Source organism: Myiozetetes cayanensis, unplaced genomic scaffold (genome assembly GCF_022539395.1).
Source record: "Myiozetetes cayanensis isolate MyiCay16 unplaced genomic scaffold, myiCay2020 scf20-37, whole genome shotgun sequence".
In the NCBI taxonomy this organism is placed as follows: Eukaryota; Metazoa; Chordata; class Aves; order Passeriformes; family Tyrannidae; genus Myiozetetes; species Myiozetetes cayanensis.
The window spans coordinates 9,248,910-9,275,652 of NW_026087412.1; the positions used below are offsets into that span (position 1 = coordinate 9,248,910).

General features: G+C 39.6%; 1 protein-coding gene across 1 annotated transcript in view; it reads right to left on the reverse strand.

The window, feature by feature from the left end:
- Positions 1–6,198: 6,198 nt before the first annotated feature.
- CPPED1 (calcineurin like phosphoesterase domain containing 1) overlaps positions 6,199–26,743 on the reverse strand; it is a 39,888-nt gene continuing 19,343 nt past the window's right edge. The window contains exons 3-4 of the mRNA XM_050317913.1: positions 20,580–21,002; positions 6,199–7,238 (exon numbers count right to left, since the gene is read on the reverse strand). Coding sequence (XP_050173870.1) covers positions 7,006–7,238; positions 20,580–21,002 — 656 coding nt within the window. The 3' untranslated portion in view covers positions 6,199–7,005. The remainder of the gene's footprint in view (positions 7,239–20,579; positions 21,003–26,743) is intronic.

Below are 26,743 nucleotides of genomic sequence, written 5' to 3' on the forward strand. Positions count from 1 at the left end.
CTAAAGCCACAGATGGGCTGACCTGGTCAGTGCAGAATAATAATGAGGGTAAGAGGAGATTTATTTCTCTTAAAATAAGTTAAATGAAATATTAACAAAAATTAAAAAATGATTGTATTTTCCAGATAATTCCCTTTACGGATGTTTTTATAGTAAGCAGTGACATTCACCAGTTAGTCAGTGGTGTGTTGGAAGTACCAACACTACTATTCACACAGCACTACTCACTACTACTGTGAGTGAACTATGACATGTCATTTTTTAATATGCTGAACAATTCTGAGTGCTGCCATCAAACATCAGTTTGATCTCTGCCTCATTAACAGACCCGACTTAAGATGTCATTCATTCAGAGTTCATGGGAGGAATAATTAAATATCCTTTGTGTGGTGGTAGTTGAAATGGTAAGAAACCACGAGTGAGCTGAGTGGGAAGCTCAGTGAGAACTTCCACAGTGCCTGGCAGATGAAGGATTGCACTGACTATGTGCTTGGAGCTCAGTTTCTGCTCATCCTTGGGGCAGAAAGTGCCTGTGGCCAGTGCAGAATGAGAGAAGTCCTCAGTAGTAATGCAAAGGAATTATCTGCCCAGGAGAAATGGGGATCTTTCCATTGTAAACAGACAGTTTTACAGCAAAGAAATCCTTGGGTTGAATAATCCATTTCTCAAGCTAAAGGACCCAACTAATTCCAATACTGGCTTGTAACTTTACTTAAAAATCATGAGGTAACTTCTGTCCTCTGCACTGTGGCCGTGGTCAGCTGAGATTTGGTTGCAGAGCTGAGTCTGAACATCTGTCAGATCTCTGAGTGTGTCTTAACTATGTTGTCTGGTTTACAGCCAACTCCAATTTTTGTGCTCAGCCTCTGCCAGACTATGTCCTAGTTTCTAAACAGTATCTTCACTATGTTTCAGTCCCCAGGGGCAGCAGCTACAGCAGATTTAATTAAAACTGGGAATGCTAATCAGCAGGTCTTCCTGTAACTGTGAGATCTCTCACTGTCCCAAAGTTAAGTGGCTTTTGCCTTCTAATATTATGAGAAATATTGAAATAATGCTCCTGGGCCACAGATCCCAGAGCCTGCAGTGCCAACATTCTTTACACCTGAAACTTTGGAATAGCAGCAAGTTCACCTGGGGATAGAATGTCTTCAAACACCTCAGTGCACGGACTGCATGACTGAATTCTGTAACAAATACCCTTCCTACATTTGCAAATCATAAAACAACAGCAAGGCTTTTACTAATGAATATGTGTGAGGAAGATAAAAAGAACTTTGAGTAACTTCATGCCCTTCTCTGCAGTGAATTAGATGACATTTTGTGTTAGAGCAGGTCCTGTTTCAAGGGCTGGAGTTTGGGCAGTGCCCAAACCAGTTCTGGCACCTCTGTGGCCCTCATGGCTGGGGCAACTGGATCTCCTTCCAGGAGATAGAACACACTCCTCTGTGTTATACAGAGGGGAGCAGAAGCCCTCAAAAGCCAGGAAGGAGGAAAATGTCCTGAAGCACAGCAGTTACAACCAACAGCTGAAGTCAACAAGGTGAGTAATTATTTACTTTGCTGCTTTAAAGAAAAAGGAGGGGTGGGGGGAACAGGGAGTAGAGTGGAAATAGTAAACAACAAATGTAAATGCCTAAATTTGCATTACTATAATGTTGTCTAAGAGTATGGAAATTTCAAGGGTTTTACTTTACTTCCACAGGAAGTTTTGAGTTTATATTTTAATTTCTGAGAACCCAAGGGCAAAGCAAAGCAATTAAAATGTTGAAGACTTAAAAATAAACGTCAGAAGCTTCAAATAAAATACCTTTAGCTGATTAGTCTTACAATGCATCTTTAATGAGAAATAAATGAGGATTGCATTGTTTCTTTGGATAAGGAGAGGCATTAGATATCTGCATTGATAATAGAGGGCTTACAAATAATCTAACTCAATGAGCTGCTTCTCTAGAAGAAAAATAGGAAATTTCTACACAGCCTAATGTACAGATAAGGAAATCAGTGAAACAATAAATTTGTAAAAGTCCCTTCAGTACTTATTGGAGGTAAACTTTAACATAGTCCTGTCACTTTTTTGATCTGTTTGGTAAGCATCCATGTTTCTCTAGTTTAGTCAAACTGTTAGTTTGTCTTGAAGACTGATTTTAATGCAAACCAATTTATATTAAAAGTGCAGGCTGTAAAATTTAGAATTAATTTTGAATGACCCACATGTAAAACACTACCTCCTGTATTTACCCCCAGCAAACAAAATTCTATTAAAAACAGGACTCAGAAAGAGACTTTACAAAATATTCTTCACAGTTATCCATCGTGGCAGTGTATCAAATAAAGGGAATACGAAAAGTCCTTTGATTGGGAAGATTGGCAGCATCTGTGGTTTTAAATCAATTGAATTTTCAATATGCACTTATTGTCTGGGTTAAATTGCTGCACAGTAAAAAGGAATGCTGCTCTCTGAACAATAATTGGTGTATTTCAGCTCTCAAATTGGGTCACAGTTAACAGACAGCACGCTCTGTTATAGCTCTCTCTTTCCTTGCTTTCTTGGAAAAGTGATTGAAGCTGTAATCATCCCTGCATTGAGGCAGTGCACTGATTAAAAACCAGTATTTTTCATGAACGATATAGATCCTCTTCCTTAGTCCTGTTTTTGATGGTATTGTATTGTAGAGCACCTCAAAGAACAATGTAGAAATCTGCAGTCTGAACAAAATATGCCGAAATGCACTGAATGAGGACAGCAATCCCAGTTATTGCTGCAGTTTATCTTTGGTAATGAACACTTCACCTTCTGTATGGGACTATGGGAAAATGACATAAGTTGGAGTTATTAATCTTACACCATTTTACAGTCATCATATTCCTAAACATGCTTTTAAATCAAAATAGAAGGACTAAGAATGGGGGGGAGAAAACACTGCTCTGCAAAGCTCTTGTGCTACGTCACGCTGTATCTCAAATTGCTCCAACAACTCCACAGGTTGGGCAAAGCTTTGGAGAAGGAAATGGCCTGCAGGAGCACCCCCTGCACCTAAAGGGTGGCAGGAGAGGATGTGCCAACATCAGCTGAGGAGCGTGGCCAGCAGCACGAGCTGCTCCCAGCTGGGCTTCACTTCTCACCCACCTCTCCACGTTCTGCTCCCGTGGGGGGACAGCTCAGGCCCTGAGCTGCTGAATTCTGCCCTCACCTGTCTGCACTGTCTCACCATCCACTCTTACATTTAATGTGTGAGCCACAGGTGTGTGAGAGCCTCAGGGGGATGCTGGCAGAGGACACAGACATGTGGAGTGCACGCGTGATGATTGCATCTGCTCCTGTCCTGCTCCTGCTGGGCTAGACGGCTGGAATGACACCTGGTGGGAATGGTGACTCCTTTCTCCAGCTTGATACAAAGAAAAACAGGCAAAGGTAGTGGTGATGGTAGGGAAGATGTCCTATCCCATCTCTATTGCACTCTTACTGTGAAGAGATAGTGTCAATTAATTGCCAGACCACAGGAGGGCTGAACATCAGCTGTTATATGGCTGAAGCAAAGTGAGGTGGCTCCATCTCCTCCTCACTGCCTATGGCAGACCAAGACTTAGAATTAATAAAAGGCTAAGTCTAAGTTCAGCTCAGGCTCTGTAAAAAAATGACAGAAGATTCATTGTTTTTGTGCTGTGTGTTCTGTCAGCAGCCTCTTGGCTTCAGTGCTTGCAGTGAACGGGAGGAACCACATTCTCCTGTGGTAACATTATCTTTGTCTCACCTGTATCCAAACTCAAGCCACTGCTTTCCTTCCTGGTGTGCTGTTGACACATTATCCAGCAAATCTCTGGGCAGGCAGGTTGCCACGTGAAGGGCTCTGATCTCAGTTCATTAGAGCACTGTGAGATACCTGCCTGTACTGCTGTGCCTTTTTTATATGGAGAAGAGTGAGAAAGATTTGAATATACACAGATAATGCCATTACCAGTTAACTTAAAAGGCCAAATCGTGGTTTTTTAACAATGCTATACCTTTCTAAGCGATGTTCAAGAAAGATAGGGATATATTTACAAGATAGATGTTCCAATTTCTGGCTACCCAAAAGTGAAATAACACCACTATAAATTTAAATAGGATGAGGCTTTAATGGGTCTCCTAGAGAAAAAATAAGGTGTTTATTAGTAGAAATGTACTAAACTACCTGCATTTGACAAAGTGCTAATGGAGGAAATTACTTGTAGAGAAACAAATGAAAATGTCAATTAAAAAAAAGTAATGGCTCTCTGAGTTGTGGATTTGGTTTTTCTGCCTTTTGTTTTTTTTTTCCAGAGCAGTGCTGGGTATGTTTTTGTATCGCTTGAAAAGCTTTTAATTTGTCTGTGTTGCCTTAGTTCTCTGCATGTTCTTGGGGGTTTCCTGGGACCCCCCTTTCCCTTCTGTATCTGCTGCTGCTTAGCTGTACTTCATTTATGGAGTACAAATGGAGGCTTATTTAACATTCTGGTCTAATGCTTTTTCTCTATTATACGTTTTATTTTTGCAATTTATTTAAGGGGCATTTTCCAATGAAAATGTCCAAGAGCACAGTGACTGCATTTATCAGCTTTGACTTGCTTAATCTTCAGCCTGAGTAACAATTAATAAACCTCCTTCATGTCAGGGAGAATGGGATTAGGAATGGGTGCAAACTGTTCATGACACCTTGCTCCCTAATAAAAACAGATAATCCAAAAGACTTTTCCAAAGAAAATGCAGGTTTCCTGCATTAGGTCCCTTTTTAGGAGATGTCTCACATTTGCCCAAGGAATTTGCCCATCAGGTGGATGTTATTTTGGTAGTGGCAGGCAAAGAGTGGACTCAAGTCTTGATGACTTTTTGGAAAGGTTCAGAAGCAGTGTGTTCTTCAATTTGTTGCTTACAAATCAAGACTTCTCTCAAAGACTTTGTTTTTAGTCATTTGCCTCATGCTCAGAAGTCTCCACCTCAGGTTATACTTTACGTAGGATTTGGTTACTTTCACAGGTTGCTCTGGTGTTCAAGGTTTATTTCATCCTTTTAGCGGCCTAAAAGAAACCCAAATGAGTTGTGGTCACTGGAATTTTCTCCTCTCTGCCCAGCCCTGAGTCCACAGCAGCACAGCAGGACTCCCTTGCTCTGTTTCACCAGCACTGGGAACGTTCAGTGACTTCTTGCTTTAAGGTCAATCATGAGCTGACACTGAGAGTTACAATTACCAGTACTGCTGGACATACCAAAATAATGTCCTCAACATCAAAAGATGGTTTTAAAAATTATAATTAGGGTCTCCATGGGTGAATTGTTTCATAATTTAACATAATATATATTATTTTTCTTGGCATAAACAAGATGAGGCACGGTGACAACAAGGACCTCTGCCATTTCAAATTAGCTAAGGCATCAGTATTAATTCTAAATTAGCTAATTACTCTAAAAAAATGATGCAACAGAATTTGTTATTTATGCTGGTAAAAAAGCATCCCTAGTTTATTTTTTTTAACCCTTTACTTCATGCAGGAATGTCCAGCCACACAGTATGGTTAAAAATCCTTCCCCTGACTGTACTATATGAGTAGTGAAAACATTCTCTTATTTTCCACAGGGTTCTCCTGAAAATGAGACTGTGAAAACCTTCAACTAAGTGAAACCAGGAGGAAAATAAAACCAAAATCATTTTCTTTTCCTCTGAATCAAACATTCCCTGTGCTCAGGTTGCCTTCCTGGGACCACAGTCCCCTCTGGCCCCGTCCAGCTGCAGGTACAGCCCCGTCACTGGTCCAAGGCAACGCTACACAGGTGATTTCACAACCTCAGGAGTTCCACAAATCAGGCTTGAAGGAGCCTCTCAGATAAACTGTTGTGACTAAAATGTAATTAAACTGACTCTTCAGCACAGCATTTCATACCTCTCACCATATTTAAACACCTGTAATACCCTCTAGGGAACATTCCTGTGTGTGAGTACCATAAAAGCTGATAGAATGCATCACTGCTCAGGCAGCACAAGAAATGTTCACTGTGTTCCTCTTCTTCAGGTGCCAAAGCTGCACCAGCTCTAATTCCAGATAACCTTTGGCATGGACTGTAATGTGTTCAACTAAATATTTTAAAAATAAAAACAGGGATGAGTTACTTACATGAAGTTTTTTTTTTTTAAACAAATCAGATACACTTGCTAAAAAAAGGGTGGATTGCAGCACACAAACTTCTTTTATAGAATTTATTTTTAATGACTTATTCCAGTGAACAAAATATATTTTTTAGGGTTTTCAATATTCTGTAATATTACAGTGAGGCACTCTACATTGCATTTGGAAATCAATGCTCTCCCCTTGTCTACGATGCAACAAAGTGACTTCTGACAACAGTACTCTGTACAGAACATTCTCCACATGCCGTTATTCCAACTTCTGTAGCAAGAAATACATGCTAATGGAATGGTACTTAAATTTCACAATGAAAATAGTTGTTTAGTTGGTGTCAGTGGCATGTCTGTATCAGCCTCATTTATACACTTTTCATTAAGTAAAACTATAGAACAGAAACTATACAACTATATAACATTATACAAAACCTTCTAATGGATAGAACAGAGCCCCAAGCTGTGACTGCAAATCAGAATGTGTTTGTGCTCCTATTGCTCCTGGCTCCAAAGGGCTGAGAAAACAAAGCCTGGGAAATGGGGGAAAATACAACACAGAGGTAACAAGGTATGATCCAGGGGTTGCTTAAAGTCAGTGGGAGTCTACTGATTTCAAACCTTTTTGAGATGAAAATTCTCAGAACAGTACTTTTCACTGGCACTTCACCATATTAGCTCTGCTCTTCTTCCATGTTCCTCACAGGTCTCATTTTCAAAAAGAAAAACACATCAACAACTTTCTTGTTATTGAGGACAACAAACTGAGAGCTGTTCTGGGGCACGGTGCAGTCAGGAATCTGTACTTCAGCCTGGGGAAACTTCAGGAAACTGTTTATATTTATCTAATATGGAAAAAGCCCTTTGACACAGCTTACTTTTGCTTAGCAAGCACATCCAGCAGCTCTTTCTCTATGCCTTGGCTGTTCAGTTCATTTAAACTGTAGTATCTGTGAACCAGCTCGTCCTCTGTGACCACCACCACTCGAAGCCCGTGCGTGTCTTCTCCCAGCTGACATCCTATAGCTGATGAAACCACCATTTCCAGTCCTTTGTAGGACCCTCCAGCATTCCTGTGGTAATGTCCAGCAAATACAGCTTTAATACCTGGTAAAAAAAAAAGGGAGAGTGTGTATTTTGTTAACATTCTTAATTCTTTACGTCCAGCATTAAAACTAAACTGTTTACCTGAACTTGCATTTTAAACAAATAATTAGTGAACAGCAGTAAATAATTCTAATAGTAATAAATAATTAGTAAAACTCCATTCTGCTCCACCAGCTCTGCTTAGGGTTACTGGACTTTGACTTCTTTATGCTCATTGCAAGGTGTGTTTGTCATCTCACTACTCCTTTAGTAGTAGGAAGAAAGAAGGAACAGTCCAGAAGCAGCAGATTAAAATTAGGTGCCTTCTATTTTGGACTTTACTGCAGTAAAAACATCACTCCCATTATAAAGTTGAAAAGAAAGAAATACATTTGATCTGTGGCAGGAGACAACAATATGCTATTTAGAAAATTTCTGGGTAGGTCTCATGCAAGTTCCATCCAGTCTTGGTCAGGGGTAGCAGAAAAGCTAAATGACAAGCAGAAGCAGGTAAAGAGGACACCCATATTTCATATTTAAGGCTTTACAATGTATTTTGAAATCCCCGACTGAATCATTTGTTTGATTAGCCAAAAGAATGTTTAAAGAAGTCCAACCATTCTTCCCCTTCTCTCAAAATACGATATTTTTAACAAAAAATTTGCACATGCTGTCTGATTTTGTCCGACTCCTAATGATCCACATGCCAGGTCTGTGTTCTTGCCCTGCTCCTCAGTAGCTGTGGGATTTTTGCAGAAATTCTGAAACAATCTGACATTACATGAATCGTGTCATTGTCATCTCCAAACCGGTAATTTCTTCTTTTTGTTTTTTCCCTCTTGCAAACACAAACAAACAGATTGGTAAAAGCTCTACTCACTACTCTGAATGGCCTTTTGGATTGTCCTTCCAAGTCCAACTCATGCTATCAAATAGATTCAAGAAATAAAGTCATTTTGTTGCTAAGTACTTGTCTCTCCTGTCACAGTTTGCAAACCCATCAGCAACAGAGTTGAGAATCGAGTTGCTTCCCCAAAAGAGAATGTCCTGTCGTGACAGAGCTTTTCATCTCGCTGATGCCAAATTCCTTCACTCCTGAGCCTTTCTGTGCACTGGCCATAGATACAACACCATTCACAGCTTGGTAAAAAAATATTCACCAGCTTTCCTGCCAATTTCAGGTAGTGAAGAATTTACTTTGCATGAGAACGTGGTGTTAGGATAAATAGTTAATTTTACAAACAGGATTTGGGATTATGTTTTGGCATGCTTAGTGTAAGATCCTTGGATTTCAGACTCTTACAGCTTCCTGATATTGCACTTAATCCTATTTTATACTGTTGCAAAACAGTAAAATTACTGGACCAGATGGCTGGAAATTTTGTTGTTTATCATCAAGTGCAAAACATTTAAATTAATTTTACATTTTGTTACAGAAAGTGTTTAGATCTGGTGTTGATTTATGACACTACTAAATGACAATTCAAAAACTGTTGAATCCATCTGAAGGACTTAGGTGCCATTTCTCTATTGAAATACAAGAGGTTGTATTTGCTCCTCGAGCAAAATGACACTCTGATGGTTCCACATAAAGCCTCTGAAAATGCATCCATTTAATACTGAGTGATTCAAAATCCCACTAAGTATTCCCAGAAAACTATGACAGAATGATGAGCAAGCCTGTAACGACAGCCAGGGATGGACACTGTGATGGCAACCCCAAACTTCACTGGATACTGCTCATATATTCCAACGATCTGCCCTTCCACGCTTAACACAAAACGTATCACCTGCTTAGTCCTGTTCAAGTGGTGGGCCAGAGGGGGTAACTTGTGAGATACCACAACCTTAAATGACATTTAAAAAAATAAAAAGCCAGAAACAACTGATTTTGCCTTCAGACAGCAGCTATTTTATAAGATAGCAGAAGCAATTTGAAGCCACAGAGCTGCAATGAGGAACACTTTAACTTTACATGGAAACCCTTACTACTTGAGCCAGAAAAACCTTCCATGCTTTCTTCTGCAGCAGATTTAGACCTCTTTCACAGTGATTAAATGAAACGGGAGGCAGATGAACCCATCTTAAGACCGAAGTCTAACATCAATCCTTTGCTTTTGTGGGAGTGAGTGAAGACTGATATAAAATATATAAACTAGGCTCAAAGTATAGTTAAAAATTAAGCAGCTTGGAAAGCAAAATATAAATTATTCTAGTGTGTGCCTGGTAAGAGCTACACAGGCTTTCATATTTCAACATCCAAACCCTTTTCAAACAGCAAATGAGTCAAGGTGGAAACCAGAGAATGAGTCATTGTATTGTCCTTCTCAGCTACAACTTGTCTGTTACCCTATTTTAGTGTATCAATGCTAATTATCCCTGCTAGTGTAACCTACTCATCTGCTGGGTGAGTTACACTGCAAGGGAGGCAGAACAACTTCGGGAGCTGCTCTGACTCAGCTGCAGGAACCCAGCAAAACTGGGGAGGTTTTTTTAAACCTCAGGACAAACCCAATTAGAAAACCTCAACAACCAGTGGTGGAGTACAACGGGCTGAGACATAAGGGCTCTTTGATGAGATTCTCTGCTTGCTACGTTATTATTTGGGTCCTTAAAATCGTAATACAAACAAGCTTTACAAGTGATGCCACAGTCACTCTGAGATGCTCAACTGCTACCACGTTGCAGGTAATTACAGTGACTGTTGGAAAGAATTCAAGGGAAGATTTTGACAACCCCACCCCAGACAGAGACAGACACCAGGGAAGAACTTTGGCCCACCAATCATGCAGCTTTTCTTCTTCTATGGGAAGTACCACAACTTCACTACAATTCCACCAAACATCTGCTAACTACAGCCAGGAAGGTGTTTTGGTATGGAACTGGAATGAGTTGTAAGCAATGCAAGATAAAACCTGAGATCAGCAAGGATGTGATTTAAAACTTCTTTTATCTCCTGCTGGCCACGGCAGACAGTCTGTCTAAACAAGCTGGTGTTTATGGGTTCTGTTCATCCAAATCCCTCAGTTCAGCACATGGATGCTATTCAGATCCCAAGTGCACTACACAGGTGTTCAGTGCTGGATGCCCTTGTGGATCCAGCTGCCTCTGCTGGAATTCAGTGTCTGCTCTAGAAATCTCCCAGGTTCCTAAACCACCCAGACTTCAGAATGCTCACCTATTTCTAGTGCTAGTGTTAGCTGTTGTTATTGTTGGTGTGTTACATGCCAAACAAACAAACAAACAAACAGGTCACTGGGGGGTATTAATAGAGGTCTCACTGATGGTGTTTTTTCTGCAGCACCACATTTCTGTTCACTCAACTGTATCCCACTCACTTTTGTTAGTTAGCACAAGAAGGAAATCTCAACCAGTCAATGCAATAATACTAAGATGACAAGCAGGCAATTTACTTTGCTCTTGCTTTTGATCTTTAACATAAAAGGAATCTTAGAGATGTATGCACTCAAATTTAATTTATTCATTTCAGATGTTTTTCTGAAGTAATACTGTCAAGTTGCTAGCAACACCCTCCCTTTTTTTTTTCCCCAAACTCTGAGGAAAGAGGAGTGTCCTGGCTGGCCCCATTTTTATGGCCCCCTTTAATGTATCCTCAGGTAAGTTAAATGCATCCTGCTATACACTAAAAGACACAGTCCCTTCCCACTACAAAAGGAAAAAATAAAGGTTGAGTTGTGATTTGTTTTTAATTCCTGGTTTCTTAAACAGTAGCTGGGAAAAGCACTGATATAAAAGCTGCATGAAATACTAAAAAATGGTTAAAGAATGGCACCTCCACAGGTATTTTGCTATTTTTTTTTTTTAATGAAATACATGATGATTTGAATTTCAATGTGAGTGGAGGTTTCACAGTATCCATTAACTAAAAAAAGCAGGATCCATTACTGCAAGACACTGTTCATACCTAATGGATTACTCTAAAAGAAAAGCAAGCACAACAATCCACATGTGCTGCCTCTGTGATCATCACCTCACATCAGTTGCATCACAAACCAACAGGAGAACTTGCTTGGGTAAAAAGGTCTGAACTGCCAAATGAATTTTTGATCGGAACAGGATTGGAAGCCGGAGATGCAGAACGGGCTCCACCCAGTGCTGGACACTAGAGCTTGTCCTGGCTGTTCTTGGATCATGGAAACACCCAAACCCAATGAGTTTCAGGTCTGCCCACCAAACATGAGTTTTATGAATCAATCAGTATGCAAAAAAGTCAGTGCCTTTGTAGAAAAAGGTTTAAATATGTGAATTGATCTGATTTTAGTCAGTTAAAGCTGTCCTCCTGCCATGCAATTTACCATCATTTTCTGATCAAGCACAAAATGTCCTTTTTAGTTCTCATCTGACAAAGCTGAATCTGAAAGACAAAAAGATTTATCTTTTCCAGAGATCTGACTGTAACTCCTTCTTTCTGATGGAATAATCCATCCCTACTACAGAATGAAATACTTATTTTGGTTTAAGTTCTGTGAACCCTGAGCAGCCTATTTGGCATAAATAATTCATGACATGACAACCAACCAAATCACGGATAGTCACCTGAGGAGATGTAACACCTACACAGGTCGATAAGCCTTGGAGTCTTCATCAGCTACACCACGACACGAGTTAACGAACACTTTGGTTTTATGGTAATTCACAGCCTGCACTATGGCTTTGGGGCTGTGAGGTTACCCAGTGGCTTTGGCAAGGCAAGAGGTCAGTGCTGGGGAGGGGAATTCACAGCTCATACAGTTCAGCTGCTACCTTTGATGCTTCCTGTATGTACTTTCATAAGCAGAGTCTTTAAAGCACAAGTCAATTTTAAGAAAATTTCAAACCATATTCATCTTTTAATTTGGATACTTTTCCCAAGTCAAAACCACGATACAAACACTTTGCTCATGGTTTCTATTGCAGACATTTCTCAACAGGAAATTCAAAATCACCTCTGAAGCCTTTCCTCCCCCCTCTCTTATTTCCAGAGTCTGCTTTCTAAATCCAGCTCACCAAGTCAGTCATTGCAGGAGCTTTGGCAAGCTCTTGTTGATTTGCATCTTCCTGAGTTTAACACCTCTGGTAAGTTGGACGATTTTTACCAGCATTTCCTGTCTTCTCTTTTTTTCTGGGTTCTCTCTTCCAGCTTTGTGCCCCACACCAGTACACTGTCTTAAAAACTGCTTTTCTTAGCGAGAGGTTGCAAGAGGGAGTTAAACTGACTCAGTGGCCTAACAGGGGAAGATGTCTACACAAGTGTCAGTGATAATACACAAGTATCTGAGATTTGCTTTGGATGCTTCATGGACAAGATTGATACAGAAAGGGATGACCAAGCAAACCGGGCTCAGGAGCAACTGCCTCTGGACAACCATCACATCCTCCCAGGCTGCAGCAGCTCTGATTTAAAAGAGATGATTGTCTGTAACTGGCCATCCTACAGCACTTCTGAGCTCCCAAGCAAGCCAAGGCAGAGCAATGTTCTCAGGGAAACTGAGGCCCAAATGAAATATTCACCACCCTTTCTCAGGCCTGGAGATAATGAAAAAGAAGGGAAGAAAACCCTAGGTACTGCAAGTTGTTTGCATGCTTTTATTTCTGACAAGAACCAGATGAGAAAAGAGTTCATTACATGGAAAGAAACTACAAATGAATCTCAGACAGAAGGCAGTTTGTCTGTTAGCAGGAGAAGCTGAAGTTATTTTACAGAATTTTAAAAGTGCAGCATCTTCTGTGTACAAATTATCATTTGTCACTCAGAGAAACCCTCCTGTGGCCCCAGGGAGAAAGGTCAGCATGATTTGGACATAACTGCACTGTCAGAGAACAAAGGCATTTAGCTGTGCCTCATGGATAATTCCCCTGGGAGTGGTAACATCCCAGTCTTAGCTTATTGTGCAGCTGCAGTCCCATAATTCCCAGACTTCTGGTACTCCAGTGTTGTTTTCTGTAGCGTAGAAAAATGTGAGGACATGGAAGACTGGCCATGTTTCAAATCAATTTGGGGCAGGAAAGAAAGGGGACTATGGCCTGCCTTCTCTATGGGGACCAACATATGGCCACACCTTTTTTAATCAGTGTTTTGACCAGCCTTTCTCTTTCAGGAGTAGTTAAGTCATTATGAAATGTCTCTGTTATAAACATGAAATGCTAACCAAATCATCTTTTTCCTTTGTTAAGGTATATTTCATAACAATGCAACAGTAAGATTTTGTGAAATATATCTCTTTTCCTATCTTCTTGAAAATTTTGATGTTTCCTAGTTTAATTCAAGAAATACAGCCTGAGCCCCAATCTCTAGGGAAATCTACTTGCAATGATTACAGAAATCCAAATAGATCAAAACAGGATGGAAAATAATGTACCCATGTTTAACCTGAAATATAACAAAAAATAATGAAGAAATATGCACCTAGAAAACATTTTTTTCTCACACAATCAGATGATATTGGGCTGGAATTGAGACTTGAACTAGTTTAAATTCCAGGGTGTCTGACTCCAATTTCTGTAACTACACTTACTTCCATGGCTTGATTCCAAAACCTCTTGAATTCAGAAGTTGTTTTCCAGTTCTAGTTCCTAATGTACAAAATCCATTTCTGAGGCAGGTTTGCTGTGTTCAGGTTTGCTGGACTGGCCTGGAAATCAAACAGCTCAATCCAGCACCATGGACAGTGTAAAAATATAGGAAGAAAATTACCACTATAAAAATAAACCAAAGAAAAGCAAGCAGATTTTCCAAATTAGGAGGAGAATGCCTGGAATAATCAGCATAGGCAATCAGTAGCATGCTTTATTTAGACTGAGCCTTCAATTAAATAAATGCTTTTCTCAGCAAAAGCAAATGAGACTGTAAAAGAAGGAGAAGGCTAAATTAGTGCAATATGAATGACATAATAAATATGTAATGGGTACAGTACAGACCTTGCTTCTCTTCCCATGCACTCAGTAGAGAATTTTGGCGAAAAAAAAAGTGGTTCTGACTGAGCAGTGAAATTCATCACATGGGTCAGATTATCACCCTTTAAGTGCTGATTAATGAACTATTTTTTACAGTAATTGCAGACAGGAATCAATGTTCACTGCACTTCATTTACAGACTGATGGCTCTCCATCCAGACTGCAGGTGAAGTTCAAAGCAAACAAAAAGAGGCATTTCTTCACAGAGCTGTGAAACAGGAAACTCCCTCCCACAGACCACTGTAAAAGCAACAGTCACAGATCAACTGATCAAATCTATAGAGGAATCACAAAATTGCACTATATTGGTAACATTAACATGATACAGTAGGTCCCTGAAAAAAAACCTGTTGGAGGCAGAAAGAGGACTTGAAAGAAATACCTTTATTATGCACTTTTCTGTCCTGTGCTCTTCACAAGGGTTTGGGGTCGTCACTCTGGTCTAATTACTCTGCTTTTCTTTGTTAGCTGTTCAAGTTTAATGACGAAATTAGATTTTGAATAGAATTATGTTTATCCAGAAATCACAGATTCACTACACAAACCTCTTGCTCAACCAAGGACTGAAGAAAGAAGATATACAAGAAAAGGCTGATCCTGTATGTATTTGTCCCCAGAACTGCAGGAGAGAGAGAGGAGCAGCAGTAGAGCCAAAATGGAAGCAATAGGAGGAGAAGCAGTTCTGTAAAGAAATAAAATTGTATTGAGTGAAAAACCTGAATGTTATCAACACTCTTGTACCCTTTCATAGTTTTCACAGACAAGAGAACAAAGTAAGTATCCAGGCACAGGGAGATGCTACTATGAGATATGTGTGTACACCCACACACATGGAAGAGTAGATAGGTATTTTTTAAAAGGCAGTGTTTCTGGCAAATACAACCATTTAAGTCACATGGATAAATTGATCTTGAACATTCTCCCTGGAGTATCAGACACAAACTGGCTTTTCTTTCTTCCTTTCACTTGCAGCATACAGCTGCTGTCTGAAGTGCTGAACAATGTGCTCAGTTCAAGAGTAATACCTGTTCTCAGAACAATTTTGCTCTCCAAAATGATGCTCTTTCAGCTTCCCTACAAGAGCCCACATTAACCATTGGCATTTTTTGCTGTGCCTTTTTTTCTCCCCTGGGCACGTGGTTTACCTCATCTTTTCAAGACTCCAATGCTACAAACTGAATGATAATATTTAGTAGTCTTTGAAAACAAAATCTCTTGAGTGGAATAGAATTGATTTTATCTCACTGCAATTTGAGAGCGCTCCCATTGCCTCATCTGCCGAGCAGGTGCTACAGCAGCAAACAAAGATGTGAAAGCATCAGTCACAGCACTGTTCCCACAACTGCTCAGTGCTCAGGCAGTTCTCAGACCTGTTATCCCCAAAGAAACCCCCAGCAGTTTCCCAGCAATGCAGCTCCAGTAGTAGGAAATAGTCCCACCGGTCAGTGTTGCATCAGGAGTTGGATGCAGATGGTTGTCAGAGGGTCTGTGTAAGTGGGAGACAAGATATTATTTTGCAAAGCGTATCTATGTCAAAAGTATCTTTAGTAGGACAATACTAAACAGAGCTATACAGAAAAGGATTTTAGTGTCACTTGTTTTTGCTGTATAATCAGAGGAAAAACAGGCCCAGACAGAGTGATTCCCCATCACCTAATTAGAGCAGTGGTCTAAATCACCCTTTAGAGTTGCTGTCTGGAGAAGGTCACCCTGTCTTTCAAATCAGGTTTTTGTGAATGCCTCTTGTGACCTTTCAGTGGAATTTACTTCCTGGTTTTGCTACTTTTTCCATTTGAAAGTGAAGTTTTCTCAGAGACCTGACACAACCCCCAAAGAATGCTCTGGATTGCTGTGTGCTTCACAGGATCAAAAAGAAGTTTTGGCCCAGTGGATAGAACTGATTTCAAAATTTTATCCCACAACAAACATTACTTGATGTCCTTACAGAGGATATGTATTTTGTACTTACTGCTGAATTTCTGAAAAAAACCACAATCAACTATGTCTGTGTGTATCTCCATGCTAGATTACATCACCATACCTGAGGAATGGTCTCAAAACCCACTGTTCTCACACACTGATGCAGAAAATAACAAATTTGGTCACTCAACCTGTACCAAAAGAGCTTAACTGCAACACTGAAAGAGGTTGATCAAAATTACTGAAGTTGAGAGTCTTTAAATTATTTTAAACACTGACACGTAAGCACTGAGATTACTCACTCAGTGCATGGGCTTTGCCAAAATCAAGGTCTCAATGGCAGGCAGAAGAAAATATTACTCCCCTGTCAACTTTGATTACACAACAAAGAAAATAATGAAACATAGCATATGTTGTCTGGTAAATTTTAGAAACAACAGCTTTCAGCACTCCATGCTTTAACTTTGTGCTCAAATATATCTCAGCTGTGGATGTTCTTCTTCCTTTAACACTACTCTCCTGTCACAACATTTCCAAGAGGAGAATGTAGATATCACACTCTTTTAATGAGTAAAGGTGTTAGAAGTTACAGCACCTACAGTGACAAATATAATGAAAAAACATGCCATTTAATAAAGTCAGGTTGTTATTTTTGCCCCTATGGACATATTAAGTATTTTTAACGACATCCGAAAATTTGCTTTGAAGGTATTTGGATGAATTTAAAACTTTTAATTAAGAGAAGTTTAAGACTGCAGGGAATTTCCTTCTGTATTTTCCTGCCTATTACCTAGTGATTCTCTTGTGGATGCAAAATCTCTCAGCTAGACAGACCACCTATACTCTTCATCTAACTCTGAAACAAAAAGTCTTTTTTCAACTTTGCTGGTGGAAAACCAGCTATTAATTTAGGTTTTATTCAACAGAGCTCTTAGACAAGTTCAGACATTTGCTTAAATGTTCTAGTTCATTTGGGCCATTAAGAACATCTATTACTATATTGTATTAAGTAATGTAAGTAATGTCAGCGTGGCAGTGATGGCTCTCAGGACAAAAAGTCTTTAAAAGATTGTCTACAGCTCACCAAAAATACCCATCCTTTTCAGGTCATAGAAAAAAACCCTTTAACATCCTAAGAAGATTTTACTGGAATGAGAGATGTAAGAACAAGCAGGTCTTCTATTACATAAACTGTTTAATTTGAAAACTGATTTATTACTTATGCTTATCAAAGACATATGACATGCAGACCACCAGATATTGGGCTAGACCACTACTACTACTTGATTTTCCCTACAATGCTCTGAGGAAACCTATTTATATCAGCACTGTAAAATCCTTGAGAGCTGAATATGCATTTCATGCAGCAGGAGAGTGACTCCAGCAGATCTCACAGATGAGAACGTCAGGTCAGCTCTTTCACAGTTCCTGCACACAGGTTTTTTCTGCACTTACCTTCCGCATGTGGAGAAGAAAGAGCTTTGACAACTTGGGCTAAACTTGCAGAAGTTATACAAATATGCCTTCACAAATGTATCTTCACTTAAATGATAAACTCTGCCCTCAACTGAGTTGGTTTTCACAGTGACCCAAAAGACATTTTCAAGGACAGTCCTTGTTACAAAGCATTTAAAGAAAAAATGAGCTACTAGGATTTCTGAGACATGCAGCTTACAAGTATGGCTTAACTTTGCATAGTAGTAATGCATATTTACAAGTGCCAGATTTTCAATTTATAAATATTTATCATAAGGACATGATTTTATCTTTAATTAGCCCAACTGTTAAGGACACTTCTAATGTGAGAAATGCAATTCAGTATTTCATACCAGATGTAGCCTCTACAGCTAGTCTTTTATCTCTGCTTGTAATGAGCAGATACTTAAGCCAAAACCATTATGTAATCTGTAAGAGATTAGAAGAGAATAACTACAGAAGATCTGGGCTTTGAACTTCATATCAGAATTTCCTGAAGTTGCATACCTCACTTTAAAGCACCTGTGCAATATCACCATTCTTTCAGTATGTGATTATTTCCTACATACATCCATATGACTTTCTTTCTTCATGGAAAGACTGAATTACTACACTGTCCTTCCTTTCCTGTCTCTCTCTAACCTGGTGAGTTATGGCTCTGTGTTTGACACTTCCAGGAAAAGTATAAATGTGAAAACTGGGATAGGTCTAGGTTTGATTCTGGCTTATCAACACTGAAATATGAAGCCCATCTAATAACTTGCATTGCCAAACACAGCAACCCCTAAAACTGAAATCTGATGTAATTACAAAACAAACCTTTGGAGTCCTTAGAAATACTGAAACAGCAACAGCAAGAGAGCAGAAGGAGGGAAGGACTGGTGACAGGCTGGGGGAAGAAGAATAGTGGCAGCCTGGTGGACTCATAAAAAGGCAGACTGACTTTCTTTTTCCAGAATAAACAGTTTAACAAATTTCTAAATTAAGTGTTATAAGGGGTTACCCTTCTTACACTGAAAGTCATAATTAAAACAACAAAAAAAAAGCAAAGTAGGCTGGGATTTCATTAGCAATATTCTATGTTTTAATCTTCCAAGAACTTACAAAGTGAACTGGGGGAAAACCAATTTCATGTCTAATGATATGCTGAAGTTGATTGTTCTGTGGCAGAGGTTCAGACAGTAGTGTGTCCTTGCCTATCTGTGCATCTGTCCCAGCAGGTCAGCTCCTCTGGGCCATGCACTGATACCACTCTGTGGTCTCACCAAGGCCGTTCTTCAAGTGAACAATGAAAGCACAGCCGTTACTAAGGAAACTCTGAGCCAACTTTTGATTCAGCTCATTTTGCTCAGCAGTCTGAGTCCCACTGAGCTGCCTGTTCTCTGTATTCATTTCATTAGCCAAGTGTTTGATTATTGGATTGTGAATATCACCTATTGACTGACTGTATAAAAGAGCAAGCAAAAGATCAGTGTTTAAACACATTCATTAGGGAACCAAACAACGAGCTGCACTAGAGATGGGAATGAGGGACACAATGGGAAATGGTGAGAGGAACAGAAAGGTGGCACAGCAAGGAGTTTGGGAATTTCTTCCATAGGGTTGCATTGCTGGCTTCCCCTTTTGGCTTTCCCCCATCATTTGAGGCCTGTTCAACTTTTGGTTAAGCCTCTGCACACAGGTTTGGAGAATCATCTGAAATATCCTCCTAAGAAACAGGATAATGTAACAACAATGTTACAATGACACTTTTGCATAACTTCTTTTACCTCTTGATCAATTGTATTCCCAGCACTGAGTGTTGCCAATTGTTAATAAAACATCTGGATGACAGAAAACTCTAGAACAGAACTACCCTGGTTTCCACATTAATGCTGATTTCCTGGGATAACACCCCCTGAACTAGGATGTGGTTTAGTCCACAGTACAAGGCAGTCACAGAGCTGCCCAACCTTCCAACAGCAGTGCTTCCACTATATTAACACTGGCACAACAATTAAAAAAGATGTTATGAGGCATTCTCAGCATGTCCCCTCATGGGGAGAAAACCACTTGTAAATCTCAAATCTGCAAATATATCAGTGCCCTGGAGAGCCCTCAGATAGATGTGAATTTTGGCCCTGCTGGCTGGAAACAGTAGGAGACTCAGAGCTTGGAAATAAGGCTGAGTTTGGATGAGCCCAGGCTTAACAATTATATGGCAAATTAGGAACAATATCATAAAAAATGTGCATTGTTCAGTAATCCAAATAATGTGCTCTCTTATAGATACAGAGAAAATGACTCTGATGCAGCGATGGCAGGAAATTTTGAGGGACTAGCACACTCCAGGAACATGAAGGCAATTAAGTGAAAACAATGGGAACAGTGTGGAGGAGTAGCTGGGTACTGTGTCTGTCTCCATGGCGTTCAAGTGGCATCAGACAAAGCTCAGGGATTTGGCACAATGGACTTGTTTAGCACATGTTCCACCTGCCCTTCATCCCAGAGATGGCCCCTATTAGCAATGGATATGCAAAGGATTGATTTTAGCAGAGCAAGACTTGTTTTAACACTGAATAAATCTGGAGTGCATTACACTCTTGGTTTAAAATTGGCTCAGTGTGGGAGAAAGCAACCTCCAAGGTAATTCTGAATTCTGTTTCCATGTTTTATGTAAAACATAAATTCTGGTTTTTTTCTCCTATGGCAATACCTGATCTTCCACTCCACAGGCAGGAAAAACTCAGGTTGCCTTATAACTGCAAAATGGAATCCTTGCTATTTATGTTGAAGAATTTTGTCATGCTTAGCTTTTTACTTATCACTCCAAGTTTTAAATTTTGTTTGGTACTTTTTCCAGGTGACTAAGCTCCGTTGATAATTTTGATCTAGGGGGAACAATGAGGCTCATAAGCAGTATCTAACACTCCTCGAAAACAGTAGCATTTAAGTTAAATGCATTTTGCCTGGCGGCTGAGCCATTAACGATTTGAAACAAAAATTAATGAATAGGAAAGATGGAGAAAATACCTGCTTTGTGAAACTTTTCCATTATCTCCTCACGAACTGATTTCTCCAAGTTGAAATAACCGTGGTCTTCGTCGGGTTTTTCCAGAAACAGAGGGATGTGCTGAAACACTATTATGTGCTTGCATTTCTGCTTTTCAGCCACAGCCAGCTGCTCATCCAGCCACACATCCTGGGCTTCCTTTAACTCAGGGCATCGGGAAGAATCAAAGAACAACTGAGAATTCAGCACAAGAAAGAAAACACCTCCAACCCAAAAGCTGAAGTAGTCGTCTCCCCAGTTCTCGCAGTAATCATCTATCGTCTCCCTTGTCGGAGCATTCCCAACATCGTGATTCCCACAGACAAACACCAGTGGGATGTCCTGGGCAGTGTTCTTCAGAACGTTCTTTAAGTCTTGTACTTGGTTTTTTCTCCATAGGGTTCCTAAAGAAAAAAAAACACAAACAACCACAAAACATTTGAGTATTTCTGTTATCTTTTCCCACCGTCAGTTTTTTAGCGTTTGTTTAGGGAACTATGCAGAGTAAGAAAATATTCTCTATTAGATGTGACCATGAATGCATTTTCACTTTAATATTGTGTATCCACTCAGCCCTTTCCCCCCTGAATCAAGTACTCAGCCATTTCCAGTAGCTTGCCTGAAGGCAGGCTCTGGACAGGAACCAACACACAGCAGTAGGTGATGCCACGGTCACCGTTTTACACCAAGAGCTTTATTCAGGATGATTCTTTTCATCTCTGCCCTGATGATGTGGTGAAAAAATGCAGCAACCTTGGATGGTGCAACAGCACAAGGGTAAAAACCAGGTCAACTTTTAGTTTATATTTTATGGTTGTGCAAAGGAATTAAGGGTTGTTGGAATTTTTTTTTTTTCTTACAAAAACTGCTTTAACAGCAAAAATATAATTAGTGTCTTGTGGTGACTTATTTATATGATGAGCCTCTTTTACTAATAAGCATGCCATTAATTTCAAAGAAAGGCAATTGTGTACTTTGCTGGTTTTTCCTGCATCTCTGCCTTTATATTAATATGCAAACCATACAGTTACTCTTCTGGTTGTCAGAAATTTGTCCCTGTCTAGGAAGATTTATCTTATTGCCAGATTAATTTAAAATCACTGAAAAAAATTTAAAAAGGATTTTTAAAAAAAAAATCCAGCTATTTTATTCTAATAATGACAGATGTTTTCTTAGGTTTTCTAAAGACTAATCTTTAATTAGATGCCATTGATATGTTTATTATTAATGAATTAAATAAACATGTATAAATTGTATTTTGTCCTGCAATCCATAACATATATCTAGCACAGACCCATTTCACAAATAATAACTGCATTTTTTAACCAAGAAGCTGTAACAGGATTTTAACAAGAACTCTGAACTCAGGTTTCTAACACACACTTGCACACAGGTCTGTGCAAATCAATCATCAGGTACTTTTAAATTCTGTTCTATTTTTGTGACTACACATACACATTATACACAGAAATGTATAAAGGGGTTCCTGTATTGTGAGATAAAAGCTTTTTTCACTATTTCTTATGTTGACAAACACTGAGCCTTAGTAACTATTACTAACAAATATTTTGATTCTTCTACATACCCTACAGATACAGGTTAAAGTTTCACCTTATTGCTGTTACTAGAATTCTACAGCTTTAGGAAAATACTGGGGGAAAAAAAACATATTAAAGCTAAATTATGGCTACATAATTTAATAGAGACAGATGTGAGATTGGATATGAGGTCCATAAAGTCAACATCCACAACTCTTGTGTTTAACTGTTGCACAGGGCACAAAGTTATTATAGGGAAGTCTTTGAGGAATTTGAGAAATACAGGGTATATGATAGCTGAGGAGTCTAGAAAGTAGTGGACTTTCTAGAAAAATGATCTAGGAAAACAGATCACTTTCTGGGGTATATTAATGTACCAGGACTGTGGTCAGTTTAGGTTGTCCTTATTAATCCCAGAAAACCTAGGGCAAATGACACCTCACGTTACCTGGAGAAGCTGGACTTTCCAAACTAACCACGAGAGATTCCACCAGACCTGGCACACTGCTGTCCCAGGGCTGGGGAACCTGGCTGAGAGTGCTGCTTTTCCTGCCACGCCCCACTTTCCTATGCAAAGAGTTGGAAATTTCGAGCTCTAAATGTGGCAACGTTTGGGGAAGGAGAGCGGGTAAATGCGAGGGGGGAAGGCTCTGTAGATCTGTGTAAACACATTACACCATGTTAAACTCCCTGCTATCACTTTGGGAAATTTAGCTAACAGTTGCAGAGTATAAAGACATTTATGCATAAGTTACAGAAATAATTTGCAGAATTATGTATACCTCTTCCCAGCGGTGAAATTCAAGCTCTAGAGACTAACACTTAGATTAGATTTCTCGACAGCAGGGCACTGATTCCCTCATTTAATGCAATATTATTTCTATAGCAACAGAGAAACATATTCAGTGGTTTATTGCAGAAAACAGATTGCTTGAAATGGAAAACAAGGCCTCTGCCCAAGAGTCCAGGAAATCAGACTAAGTAAAGATTGTTTTGGAACAATTGTATCTTGGCTTGACCTTTCCTTGGTAGAAGGTCAAAACAACTTCAAAACAAGAGAAACCCAGGGAGAGAAAGGTGGGAAAAGATGAAGGGATGTCTCAGCACCCTTGGGTTGTAGTGCTGGAGAGGAAGGGCTGGACTGCCACTAACCCTGGGCTGCACTACTGCACAGCACACTATTTGTGCCACAAGAGCCCTCCTGAGGGTACCTGCCTCTGAATTTGTAAGAGATACAGAAGATAAACGAAGTGGTAAAGGAGGAAGCCACTAGAAAACTACAGTGGTCACCGTCACAGCATAAAAAATATTCCTTTAATCTCTACCAGGCACACAGCTGGCTGTAATATTTAATTATTCCAAATATTATGAAGAACATTTCTATTTGATGACATGCATTATTTTAGCATAGATGGAGGTTTGTTGTAGGTGAATAGGGAAATAACACAGTGCTGAGAGGCAATGTTAAAAAAAAACAACAAACAGTTTGAGAAGCGACAGAGTAGATGCAACTGAAATAAATTTCTGTGCTGTTTATCCTGGCATCATGTGCAGTGACATTTTTAAATCCCAGGCTACAATTTTCTGTCTTTATGTCAGGCTGTGTAAATAAAGTCTTGCCCTGAGAATAAATGAATTCACAAATTAATAGCCCATAAAGGGCAGTTTGGCTTTTATAAAAACATGAAAGTGAGAACTGTTGCTAGTGCAGCTGTGCACAATTTTCCACAGCTTCCCAGTCTATCATTTCCGAAAGCCGAGGGATGTGAAGAGGAGCAGAAAGGTGCAATGTCAACGTGTCTGTGGCAGAACATCTCTCTGTTGTGTATCACTGTCTGCCTAAACACTTCCTGTGTTCCTTCTGCATTGCTTAAAGGAGTCAAGACAATCAGCCTTCACAGGCTGAAGGAGCAGATTTCACACGAGTACTTTGCTGAAGTTGGCTTCAGTCAGCAGAAGGAGAATTCACCGATCGTTCTGCCAAAGAAATAATCCTTCAACTACTAATCCTTAGTTAGAGTTTACTTCAGTATTCCACAGAACGGTGCACCTCTCTCAGAAAGCGGGTTTGGTTTTTGTAAGGCTCTTAAAAACAACTTAAAAGCACTGTTTACCCCCACACTGTATCTCTGCATCGCATGCTGACTGCAACTTTTGGATGTGGTAGCTCTTCCCTTACAGTGACCTCCATCAACACTGTAACTTTTCCTCCAGAAGTATTCCAGATGAAAAATTACCAATAAATTCACAGTAGCACCAGGTTTTCTCCTTATATGAATCAGGAGAGGGAAAGGAAGAAGTTATAATGCTATGATGAGTTGGTATCCCCGGATGCTTCTGTGTTGGGGTGAGGAGATGTCTGAGTCCTCCCCCCAGGGCAGGAGAAGCCTTTAGGATGAAACTACCCAAGATCCCTTTAGCCAACTTAACAACATGTAAAAAGATAGCACCATCATTTCCCGGATTTCTAAATTACTCAGAATTTTAATGTATCTCAAAAGTGTCCCAAACTTAAAGGGAACACATAATTTTTAATGAAAAGTTTAAATTTTCAGCTTGAAAAAGAAAAAAGAAAATTAACTTTTATGTGAGCAACATGCCCCAAAACCCTCTGATATGATGATGTTTAACCCAAGAGACTGATTATCAAAGAACAAGGAAGAAAGAGCTAAATTACAGATGAAAATACTGTACAAAATATCAGATAGAAATAGTACCTAAATTTGATAAAAGCAAACTAGAAAATGTCAAAACACCACCGATGAAACCAGAATTTATAAAAACACCAGGTCCATTCCTTCTGTAATTCTGATATCGTCAAAGACAAGGAATTCTTGTTGAAAGCAATCACATGACTGTTATAAACAACCCACAGAAGGATCTGGGTATTTTTCTGGGCCTTTCAGTGCCTCACATTTGCTTTACTCAAAGAGTCTAATTGTTTTGAGCACTTCCCTGTTCTTGAGGTATTTGTCCCTTTTCTCGTGTGTTTTCATGACTCTGCAGTTGCCCTACTCCTTTTGCATGCCCTTTAGAAGACTTTCCCTAGCACAAATTTCCAGAGAGGAGGGGAGTCCAAGGCTATATTGACAGCTCTTTCTGTAAGTCCCTTCACTGGAGGGAATTTAACTGCTAACCCCATCTCTGGGAAAGTCTCCTCCTGTCAGAACAGCACTGCCTTTCACCTCTGCTGCTGTTTTGGATACCTGGCTTTTGGTTCCAGATTAACAGGGTTACAACTAGGATCCTACATCACCCCCCTCAGCTGACCCCTACCCAGTGACACCCCACTGCTGTGCCTGTCACTTGGAGACAACACAGGTCCAAACCCGTGGGATCATCAACATCACGCTGTATCTTCCAGGTTCCTTCTGCAATTGCATCTTTATTGCATCTGATTTTTATGCACTGACACAAATACAAATTTAACTAAGCTCTAATCACTGCCATGGCCTAACTCTTACCCTCTTCTCATTTGTTTACTTTTTATCAGCCCACAAAAGCAGTGATTCCCTCATGGTCCAAGAACAGTTAGAACAAAACACTGTAGTCTTCATTTTTTCTAGGATGCTATAAAATTGTGATATAAGACAGGGCACAAACACAGGCAGAAAAGACCTCTCTGGTCACCCAGTTCAGTCTTACTCCTTCGTCTGTTCTCTTCACTGTTTCTTGTTTTAAACTTAAAAGCCTCCCCTCTGGTGTCTGCTGTAATGAACTCCTGCAATCCACTGCGTCATTCCAAATTATTACATGCAAGAATAAGCTGATCAATTTTAATAAACCCATTATGGTCATGTTCTGAAATAGGTTTTTTGGTTTAGTCTGTGCTTTAATAGCTAAAATGTCTCCTCTCTCTTCTTTAGACATATATTTCTAATCTTCAAATAGCCTGAAGATAGGATGAACAAAAAATTATGCAGTTAAAAAATAATGTAAATATGACTATATTCACTACTGAAGAAACCAACTAAGTCTAACTTATAAAGGACCTCATCTCATTAGTTCCACTGAAAAGCAGAATCTGGAATACTCATTTGTCTACAGCTGTAAGCAACTGATTTTTTCAGTACATTCGAAACAAGTAATAATCTGTTCTGAGACACAAAAAGTGATCACACTAAAAAATTTCCCTGCATGAAAACACAAATTACATTTATTATATAACTTTGGGCACCGAAACAAGAAGAAAATTTAACTCTAGTTTAAGCTAATAATTAACAATTATTACATTAAAGCAATGACAAAACCCCAAAGAGAACAAGGAAGCCTATTAGGGGATCAACTGCTCCTTGTTCCAGTGCACGACATTAAATATAATGCCTGCAAATGCTGACATTTTTCTCAGTCCCAGCCACACAGGTGCCCACTTAACAACCTAATTCATGGCATTTACTGCTCCATGTTCTGCTGTGAAAATAAGTATTATCCTTCACTTAAGCTCAGCTCTGCTCTTATCCTCACTCATCTCGCAGCAATGCCGAGCTGTCACAGCAAGCACAGGCCATCACTGCCTTTGGGTCTGTGCTTCTGATGAAATCATCACAAACAGGAAAAAATCCCCCAGTGCTACAGGAGCACAATAAATTCCGTAACAACCAACTCAC